General features: G+C 53.8%; 1 protein-coding gene across 2 annotated transcripts; it reads right to left on the bottom strand.

Annotated features, from left to right (window-relative positions):
• Nucleotides 1-1,091: 1,091 nt before the first annotated feature.
• Nucleotides 1,092-10,455, bottom strand: GBGT1 (globoside alpha-1,3-N-acetylgalactosaminyltransferase 1 (FORS blood group)). 2 transcript variants are annotated; one of them, XM_075560566.1, is made up of 7 exons: nucleotides 10,302-10,455; nucleotides 9,520-9,612; nucleotides 8,581-8,646; nucleotides 4,916-4,966; nucleotides 4,799-4,834; nucleotides 3,175-3,309; nucleotides 1,092-2,181 (listed from the first exon to the last, which is right to left on the bottom strand). In XM_075560566.1, exons 2-7 carry the CDS (start codon nucleotides 9,588-9,590, stop codon nucleotides 1,497-1,499), a joined length of 1,044 nt encoding a protein of 347 aa, XP_075416681.1. In that variant the 5' UTR covers nucleotides 9,591-9,612; nucleotides 10,302-10,455; the 3' UTR covers nucleotides 1,092-1,496. The 2 variants fall into 2 exon arrangements, with proteins under 2 accessions (XP_075416681.1, XP_075416682.1); XM_075560567.1 differs by lacking the exon at nucleotides 10,302-10,455 and having other exon boundaries at nucleotides 9,520-9,834.
• Nucleotides 10,456-10,657: the final 202 nt, after the last annotated feature.

Raw genomic sequence — 10,657 nt, 5'->3', positions numbered from 1 at the left:
CTGCCCTTACACACGCCTTCAAACCCTGGACACACGCCACTTCCTGTGGGCCTCCTGCCAGCCTAATGCTTCACAGGGCTGAGGTCAGCTGCAGCTACTGTATCATCAATGATAGCATCAGGGACTGTGATAGCTAAAGGGAGCACTGGTGGTATAGTGGTTACTTGTTGAACTGCTAACCGCAAGGTCAGCAGTTTGACACCACCAGTGGCTCCATGGGAGAAAGATGAGGTTTTCGATTCCCTTACAGAGGTATAGGCTTAGAAACCTACAGGGACAGTTCTGCTTTGGCCTATAGGGTCTCCATGGGTCAGCATCCACTTGATGGCTTGGTGATAGGGGTTGTGACAATTTGGCCTGGTCAGGACTCTCCGTGGTTTGGCAGTAAACCCTCCCCATAAGGTGCAGGTCACAACCTGATGAGGCCTCCTGGTGGAGTGTGGCCTATTTATAAGAGACCCTGTGGAAAACTGGTCTCTCTCTTTGTCCCTCTTCTCTTCCCTCCTTGATTGGATCCTGGCCTGGCTTCTGGGGCTGCTGGCCTGTAAGGCTTGCTGACCCTGGGAGCTGTTGGCATGTGCTAACTGTTGGATTTGTGCAACTCCGCACTCACCAACCTGTGATCTCCCAGTGTCCCAATTGCCTTTTGGCTTCTGTAGCCAGCAGCTGTGTGCGCCAGGAGGAACCCACAGCTAGCATCTGACCCTTGGGTGTGGGTTAGACTGGGCTGGGGTGCGTCCTGGATATTTCGCTCTTAATAGCAAGTTCCTACATATAGTAGATGGGTGTCACTGGTTTTGTTTCGCTAGAAAACCCAGCCCAGCCCGGGGGCCGACCCAGAAAAGCCCACGGGTTCTCGGTTGAAAGTCCTGCACACTTACACTCAGCTGAGAGAACAGGCAGTTATCAGCAGGTTCCCACTTCACCAGGGCTCCCGTGAGGATCGGTACTACATCCCACCATCTGTTGTAGCGGCCCTGGCTTTCTGGAATAATCCTCACTGCACATGGTACGCTTGAAGCCTAAGCCCCCTGGGTCTCCAGCGCATGGCACAGCCAGCGCACAAATCAAGATGCAGGTGCACAGACCACTAGCAAGGGCCCACCACATACCAACTTTATTAAAACTGGCTCAAGCCCTCTTGACAAAGGATGCCGCTGGACACAGGTTGATGGCTGGCTCAGATCCCTCCCATTTCCAAGGTTCCTTCCTGGGTCTCCCCCAGCCTTTCTGCCCCACCTTAGTCTGTTAGCCAACCAGCTGGGGTTGAACTGGCAAGATCTCCCTGTTCACAAAGGGCTTCTCCCATCCATGTTCTGACAGGATTCTCCTGGTAGGCAGAGAGGTAAGCAGGGCAGGGCTGGTGCCCACCCACGGCTTGAAGAGATCCTAGTGCAAGGTGGTCTGCAGGGAGCACTGGAGGACCCAGGTGCTCTGCTGGGAGGATCTGGCTGCAAGGCTTTGGGTCTCTGGATGTGGCAGGTCTTGCTCTGCCATCAGCCCCTCAGCCACTTGGTGTCCTTATTCACGGTTGAAAAGCGGATTAGCTTCAGGAAAGGTGGCGGGGACTTCCTGTCATCCCAGAGGTACTCAGGGGACAGTACCTTGGAGGGCTTCTGAGAGATGAAGCGGCGGTTCAGGTGGCTTTCCTCCTGCCAGGCGGCCATGATCCCATTGGCCTTGTCTGCCAGGATGGCCATATGGCAGCCCCTGGTGAAGTCATATACTTTGGCTACCCGGCCCCCAAAGACCGCCCCACCATAATAAAAGTCCCCTTCACCGTCCTCCACAAAGGCAGTGGAGATGTGCCTGCGCTCATAGGGAAACTGCTGCCGGGATACGCCATAGTAGCCCGGGTGAATGGTAGCCACCAGGTCCCCCAGGGTCTCAGGGCCCCACGGGTTCCTGAATACCATGTCCACATCGAGGCAGAAAAGGTAGTCCACCTCGCGGTGCGCCCTCTTGACAATGTGCTGGCTGATGGTCTCCATCCGGCGCATGGAGATCTCTTCCCAGCTGGAGTGATCCTGGATGGGGATGATCCTGAGGAGCCTGCCAGGGCCTAGCGGCACGTGGGGAATGGCCTCAGGGTCATCGGTGAAGACGTAGTAGTTCACTTGGTAGCCCTGCATGAAGAATTCCTCGGCCGATTGCAGGAAGGGCTGGACCAGGCTGGTGTACCTGGTGATAAGGCCCCAGTCCAAATCTACCCTCCCATGTCAGGACCCCCCAACTGGACACCCCCATGTGCTGGCACCACTGAGCTACGAGCTCTGGAGTCAGCCAGGATGGGCCCCACCTCCCTGCTCCCCCACCACCTGCATTACTACGGCCTTGTCCCAAAAGACCCTAAATTCAAATGACAGGACCAGTCTCCAGACTGTTGTAAGGAAGACACTTTTAACAGTATTGATGTGTACAGTCATAAACCAGGCTAACTTTTACTGAGCGCTTTCTAAGGGTTGGACCAGGCTCTATGGGCTTCTTGCCTCTTTCGGTCCATATAAGAAAGGCATTAAAATCCCTTTGTTATAGGCAGGAAGACTGAGGTTCAAGAGGACAGTCACCCAGACACAAGTAAGTGGAGGCATCCAGGGTGGGTAGGCTGAGGGTGTCGGGGGTGCAGGATGGGCAGCGGACCTCATGACCAGCTCCAAGCTACAGGTAGTTGAATAAGGGACCACCAGGTAGGCTGTCCATCATCTGGCCAGTGCCCTCTCTCAGGAATCCCACAGGGAAGTTGTCTGGTGGGAGCTCCTAACGGGAATACCATGTCAGACCAGGTTGGAGCGGGGGGAGCAGAGGAGAAACCCAGAAAGGAAGGCAAGAACAGTAAGGGAGTGGAGAGGAGCGGCTCCTGGGGCCTGCCTGCTTGGGTACCTGGCCTGCCTGTGGCTGAGGAAGCCCACGGATGTGCAATGGTCTGAATTTCTGTTCCTTTAAATATACCTGAACTCTCCCTGCTGGTCTCTTCCCAGGCTGTCTCCTCCCTCTTTCGAGACCACAGCCAGGCCCCCTCCTCCAGGCAATCACCACCTCACCTCCACCACCGACTACCTTCCCATTTGTTCAGCATCTGGCCCAAGGCCTTCCATGGTGACAGGCCAGGTCCCAGGTCTGGGAAACTATGTCTCCCCTAGACTGTACGGTCCTGCACCTCAGCCTGGGACTCACCTTCCTACAGCAAACACTGTGACCCCGATGGTCAGGTTCAGCGGCTTGTAGATGCTCTGCAGAAGCGCCAGGTCAAAGGTCCCCTCCGAGACGATGGGTGCCAGCCAGGGAGTGAGTGTCAGCAGCTCTGTGGGTCTGGCAACAGGGAAGGCCACGGGGCGCTGAGCCCACCCCTCTGTGAAATTCCAGCCTGGCCCTGCCTCCCATGCAGGGCAGTTCTGTCCCTGTCTCTGAGCTTCAGCAGCCTCATGTGGAATGTGAGGATAAAAGAGCCTGGTGGCATGGTGCTTTAGCACTCAGCTATGAACCCAAAGGTCGATGGTTCAAACCCTGCATCCACTGCATCCGAGAAAAATATGGCAACTCAGGCAGTTCTACTCTGTCCTCTAGGCTGGATAGGTATTAAAATCAGCTCGACAGCAACAAGTCTGATTGGGATGACCAGGAGTTCATGCCCACAGTGTCTGGAGGAATCAGGCATGTCACGGGTCTTCTGAGGACTTAATGAGCAAGAGCTCCAAGCCCTGGTGGTGTCGCGGGTTGTGTGTTGGACTGCTAACTCCACGGTCAGCAGTTCAAAACCACCAACTACTCCGAGGGAGAAAGGTGATGCTTTCTGTTCTTGCATGAAGATTTCATCTCGGAAACTCACAGGGGCAGGTCCAGCCTGTTCTACAGGGTCGCCAGAAGCAGGAGCGGACGGCAGTGAGTTTGGTTTGGGTTTGGAGCACGGACAGTGGAGCAACCACAAGGCAGTGGATTTTATAAGCATCACCTCATCTGGTCTTCCAGCCCCTAGAAGGTTCTAGGTGTTGGGTGCTGTCAGGTCGATTCCAACTCACAGAGCCTAGGAAGGACGGAGTAGAACTGCCCCACCCCCACTCCTACCCCCCAGGGTTTCTTAGGCTGTAGTCTTTACAGGGATTTTTACCTGCGGACTCGCTGACCTTTCGGTTAGCAGCCAAGACCATAATCATCATTGCAGCACCAAGCCACCGTCTCTGATGAGGCAGGTATCACACCCATTCCTCACTTATCAAAATGGTTCCAGGCCACTCAGGGAAATCCATGTTATGCAAAAATGGAGACTGACTACATCATAACACAGCGGCCGACTTCCATCGGTACATAACTGCTGATGAGGAACCACTGTGCCCAGTCATGGCCCAGCCAGGCTGACACAGAGCCGTCACCGCCACAGCCAGCAAGGTCCTTACCTCAGAGCTTGGTGTTTGTGACTGTCGGAAGCACAAATTAATGTGCCAAATAGGTTTTTTTTTTACTAATCTTGCAAATGTGAAACATCAGGTAACAAGATAGTCAATAGGTGAGGGGTGGGTGTGTTATTATCTATTTTACACACACACACACACACACACACACACAGACACACAAACTCAGAGCAGTTAGGTAACCTGCCTAAGATCACACAGCTAGTGACATTGGGAAGGTTGAAATCCACCCAAGTTCAATTCACACATAGCCTGTGTGCCTCCACAGGCCCAGACTGCCCGGACCCCATGCCAGCCTGAACCACCTCTACCACCCCAGCTTCCAATCAGGGCTCCTGCTGACTCTTCCACCCACCACCACGCCCTGTGCTCAGGCCCTAACCAACACCTACCTCTTCTCGAGCAGCTTGGGTTGTGGGTAGTTTGACCTGCAACCAAGAAGGGCCAGCGATGAGGGGAGGTGGCCCTCCTCCAGGGCCCACCAAGGGGAGAAAGGGCAGTCTCCTTACTGTGCTGTAGGCTGGAATGGCTTCTCCCCCTTGTACTGCAGCTTCATGTTACTGGTGGCAGAGGCAAGAAAGAGGCCTTAGTGTCGGGGCCTGTGACTGAGATACTCAACATGTGAATAATGATGAAGCCATGATTAATCAACCTTTAGATGGGCAGGTACTGCCCTAGAGACCATGCTGACCCGCTAACCTTCACCACAGTCTGCCCGTTCTGAAGAGGGGTGGGGGCTGGTCAGGCTGATGCAGGTGAGGTGGTCTTTCAGGGTCAATGACCCAGTAAGTGGCAGGATTGAGATTTGAACCCAGCACCCCATGGGGCCACAACAGATGTTTTTCAACCCTGTTGTTCTGCAGGATCACAGCATCTCCTAGAGCAGAGGTCCTAAACTTTTTCAACAGGGGGCCAGTTCACTGTCCCTCAGACCCATTGGAGGGCCGGACTATAGTTAAAAAAAAAAAAAACTACGAACAAATTCCTATGCACACTACACATATCTTATTTTGAAGTAAAAAACAAAACTGGGCAAAAACACCCGGCGGCCTGGATCCTCGGCGGGCTGCATGTGGCCCGCAGTTTGAGGATGCCTGTCGTAGAGGGTTTGAAAAGCTGGCCCAGCAGGCCCACCTCCGCTGCTTCCTCTTTCAGAGACCGCTCCTTCCCCTGGACCTACAGGGATGACCGGTTTCACGTCTTTACTTGTCAGTCACTCAATCCATCAAGTTTGAGGCTTTGTATATGTAATGAACACTTTCAATCAGCTGATAATAGTTTAAGGAGATTATCTGGGTGTACCTGATCCAATCAACTGGATCTTCTGTTTCCCTGAAGGAGAAATTCTGCCTCAAGAAGACAGCGTCAATTGTATGAGCCCCAATAAATTGTTAAAAAAACAAAAAAAGAAGAAGAAGACAGCGTCAGCCCTTGGTCCAAGAGTTCCCAACCTGCCCTTCCTTGTAGTGAGCCCAAATAAGTAAACACACATACACACATAAGCGTCTGGTAGTGTTACTGGTCTGTCCCTCCGGTGGAAGGAGCCCTGATGTTCCTGCCTGTCCTCATCTGTTTAACGGGACAACCATTCTTAGCCCTCCAAGTCGCTGCGAGAATTAAACTATTTCGTTTATCTCGTGGCATTTTTGCCCAGCATGGAAGTGCCCTCTGGGAAAGCTCGGCATGCTCATCCCTTCTTAGCAAGCAGCCTCCAGCCTCCGCTGGCTTCCACAAATGCCAACCTGAGCCCAGAAGCGGGGAGTCCTGGAGGAAGGTGAGGCAGGGCTGCTGGGTGGTCACCAGGGATTGCCTCCGGCTCTGCCACCCACTGGCTAAGGGGCACGGGCCTCCCATTTCACTCCCCGGGTTCAAGTTCCATCCTTGAACCAGGGCCACCAGTCCTTCCCCAGTGGCATTTTACAGATGGGGAAACGGAGACCCCGAGGAGGAGAGGGTCTGCCCATGGCCACCCCATGAGCGGTGTCAGTGAGGCTCCAGAAGAGGCCTGAGGCTGACTATCCTAACACAGCCACGCCAAAGTTCAGGCCAGCTTGTGGCGCGCTTGTCTCCCCACACTGCGAGGGAACTTTCAGTGCCACATGGGATGGGATGGCCTACGCCTCCTTGAGCGCTCTCCTTTTTGGCGATCTATAGCAGGAGCACTGGTGGCACAGTGGGTTAAGCACCCACAACTAGCTAATGCCATAAAGCTCTACAGCTTCGGAAACTCTCTGCAGATCTACTTCATCCTGTTGGGTAGCTATGAGTCAGAATGGACTGGATGGCGGTGGGGTTCTGGGGTGTTTGTCCACCGCAGGGGTGGGTACATCCGGCCCAAGGGCCATATTACGCAAACCAAACTCACTGCCATCGAGTCAGTTCTGACTCGGCGACTCTATGGGGCATGTGGGTTGCAGCGACTGGAACTCTTTAAGAGAGTCTTTCTCCCTCGGAGCAGCTGGTGGATGTAAAGTACTGGCCTTGCAGCAAGGAGCCAAACACATAAACAGTGCGCCTATGGCCTGAGAAATCATTAAGACCAGCTAACATCGCACGCCTCACCAAAGAGAAGCAGTTCCAACCATCATATTAAGCCAAAAAAAAAAAAAAAAAACCACCCCAAACTCACTGCCATTGAGCTGATGCCAACTCGTAATAACCCTTTAAACATTGTAGAACTGCCCCTGTGGATTTCCAAAACGGTAACTCTGTTCAAGAATAGAAAGCCTGTCTTTCTCCTGCACAGTAGCTGGTGGTTTCGAACTTCAGACCTTGCAGTTAGCAGCCCACAGTGCTCCTAAACATCACATTAGGAGTGAGTTCATTAGTCGGTTGACCAGGATAGCCCTCGAATGATGTTACAAATACCTGAATGGACCTTCCCCACCCCTGGTCTATGAGGGGTGCCCCAACACACTGGATCCCCACCGGGCGGGGAGGGGCTTTTGTAGTTTTCCATTTTCCCCACAGGTTCTCTCTGGTCACAGTGAATTTTTTCATGAAAGTAGTTTCGCTTGAACCTCAGTTTTGTGATGGCTGATTTAAGAGAGGCGTGTGCAGCTGTGAAATTGTGTTTCCTGCTCGAGAAAAATGCTGCAGAAACTGTTGTGATGCTGAACACAGCTTACAGGGGCAGCACTGTGGGAAAAACTCAGTGTACGGGTGATTTTCTCATTTCAGAAAAGGTGAAATGTCGATTGATGCCAAACCTTGTCCTGGACATCCATCAGCTTCCTGAAAGGATGAAAATGTCAGCTCGTTGTGCATTTGGAGTTCATGCCACCAGCTCATACTGTTAACCAAGCTTTCTATTTAGAGGTTCTGAAAAGATGGCCTGACAGTGTGCAACAATAAAGGCCTGATTTGTGGCAGTTGGGGGACTGGTTTTGTCACAACAATGTACATGCTCACAAAGCCATCTCAGTGTACCAGTTTTTGGCAAAAAAAACAAAAACCCACCATGCCTTTCTTGCCCCATGCACCTTACTCATCTGACCTTACTCTGTGTAAGTTCTTTTTGTTTCCAGTGAATGAAGAGGGACATGAAAGGACAGCAATTGAGGACGTAGAAGAGGTCAAGAAAAAAATGAGGGAGGTGCTGTCAGTCATCCAAACAGATGAATTTGAAAAATACTTCCAAGAATGGAATGGCAGAGTTGACAAATGTATTAAGTGTAATGGAGTGTACTTCAAAGGTGATAAGGTGGTTTTGTAAAAAAAAAAAAAAAAATTAAACACATACCTTTTAAAAAAAATACATAGCTTTGGGGGGAAAATACTTTCTTTTTTGACACCCCCTCAAAAATATATAGCCCTGAATTGAATGTCTTGCTACGATGGCACTTATATATCAGAGAGAGTATTTCTTGTCTGGTCTCAGCAAGGGGGTTTGAGTTTTGGATTTCACCCCACGATCCCATTTTTCAGATGCAGAAAATGAGGCTCAGAGTTATGTAACATGCCCAAGGTCAAGCTTCAGAGGGTGGGGTGGAGGGCAGGAGGAGCAGACAACTAAAGACTGAAACAGCCCAGTTTTGCTCACAATTTGAGGCAGCCGATAAATGACCTAAACATGCCCCAGAACCATGAGCTCAGGACCCTTAGTCAAAGTACCCACAATGACCCTGTTATCCTTCTTTAAGCAGCACACAGGGTCCTCTGATCCCATACTTACAAGATCTCAGGGCAAGGGAGGAAATAGGGCACATAGTAGACAGGCAACCAGTTCTCAACATACACCCTGGGAAAGGAAAAACACCAGTGAACTCAACGCCCGGCCAAGAGACTGAAAACCCACTTAGAACAAATCAGTGGGGTGTACCTGAGGGTAGGGGTAGGAGCAGGGGTCACTCTTGGGCTCTACATAGGGAGTCACAGGGGTAAGTATTCAGTGACCATCACCATGCAGACATATATCCATAGGGCATGACTCTATGCCAGGCCCAGCACACAACCAGGGTTAGGTTGGGAATACAAGCAGGTCACACAGGGACTGTGGGGGGACCCCAGGAGGGACTGGCCTCAGAGTTTCCCAGAGGGAATTCAGGGATGAATTTTCTACCTATCTTGGCCCTGAAAACCAAGCCCACTGCCCTAAAGCTGGTTCCCACTCCCAGTGACCCTAAATGGCAGAGTGGAACTGCTCCCTAGGGTTCCCGAAGCTGGGACTCTTTTTTCTTTTTTATTGGGGGCTCTCATACAACTCTTATCACCATCCATCCATCCATCCATCCATCCATCCATCCATCCATCCATTGTGTCAAGCACATTGGTACGTTTGTGGCCATCATCAGTCTCAAAACATTTTCTCTCCACTTGAGCCCTTGGTATCAGTTCCTCATTTTTTTGCCCCCAGAAGCTGTAAATCTGTATGGGGCAAAAGATCTGTCTCATCTCTCTCCCTGAAGCAGCTGGTAGATTCCAACTGCTGGCCCCCTAGGCCCTCAGGGCTCCATCAGGTGGCCAGTCCAGGGTAAAACGCTGAAACTGAGACTAGTTCAGGCTGGGGCTGGCCTGAAGGGGCTGTTGAGCCCAGAGGGCGTGAACAGGACCCAGGAAGTCAGCGACGGGCTCAGCCCATGCTGGGGTCGAGTCTTGGGCTTGGAATACTCACCAAACAAAGCTCAGGCTCACAATGACTAGCAGGCAGGACCCCAGGCCCAGGCTCAGTCTTCTGCAGCGCATCACTGGGGGCAGCAATCAGTACCTGGGCACCAGAGGAGACACAGGTCAGCCTTTTCCCTGCCCAGGACTGTCCACTGGGGGCTTGAGTCCCAGGAACACTTGCAAAGTAACGCTCCAGTTCAGGGATGAAGTCTCGCTTCTGCCTTCCGCTCCAGGGGCTACCAAGTCCCGCCTCCAAGCGCCCAGGACACACCCAGCTCCGCCTGGGGTAACGGACTCTCACAAGCACAAGTGACTTCACCCCTACGACCTTGGGCAAGTCACTCCCCCTGGGCTCCTGGCCCAGCGTCCTTAAAGAAGTCGGGCAGGGTCAGCGGCGGCGGCTCGCACACACAGCTGCGGGGCCCCACCAGGCGGACGCGCACAAACTCCTGCGACTCGCACGGCAGGAGCGCCCACCGCTGGGAGCGCGGATCCCTTGACATCTGGGCACGAGCGCGCGCCGCGGTGAGCGCCGCACCCCTGGCCAGCTGCGGGGCGGTCAGCCCCAGGCCCCAGAAAGATCCTCGGGCCGCCTCCCTCCCTCCCTCCCTCGGCGGTTTCAGTGTCCCCTCCCCGTCACAGGGCACAGCATCCGGCAAGTCCCTTCCTCCTGACTTGGGCCCCGCGGCCGGTCCCGGGAGAGAAGTGCACTTGGACTTCCGCCTGCCATTCTAGCTGCGCAGTGGACCCGAGGGCCACAGGCACTCTTCCTAGGGACGGAGCACTCACCCTGGACGCCCCGCGCGGCTGCAGGATGGACGCGGCGTGTCCGCCCGGTCCCGCCGGGATTCCGGGTTCTGGGCTCTGCGAGGAAGCGGCGCGGCGCCTGGGCTCGGCTGGGCGTGGGCGATCCCAAAGCCGGGTGGAGCCCCGTGGGGGCGGGCCGTGAGCGGGAAGGAGCCGCTGGGCCCTCCCCCGCCCGGTGATCCACCCCCACCACAACCCCCCACACCCCACCCCACCCGCAACCCGTCCACCTCCGCTAGAGCGCGAGCGCGTCCCCGTCCCCGGCCTTTGCGAGTGCGTCCAGGATGTTGTCAACTTGGCCTTGACTCCGGGCAGTCGAAACTTTCTAAACGGACTAT

Source organism: Tenrec ecaudatus, chromosome 10 (assembly GCF_050624435.1).
Source record: "Tenrec ecaudatus isolate mTenEca1 chromosome 10, mTenEca1.hap1, whole genome shotgun sequence".
NCBI classification, from domain to species: Eukaryota; Metazoa; Chordata; class Mammalia; order Afrosoricida; family Tenrecidae; genus Tenrec; species Tenrec ecaudatus.
Note: the sequence above shows the minus strand (reverse complement) of the source record. Positions and strands in the feature narration are given on the sequence as shown.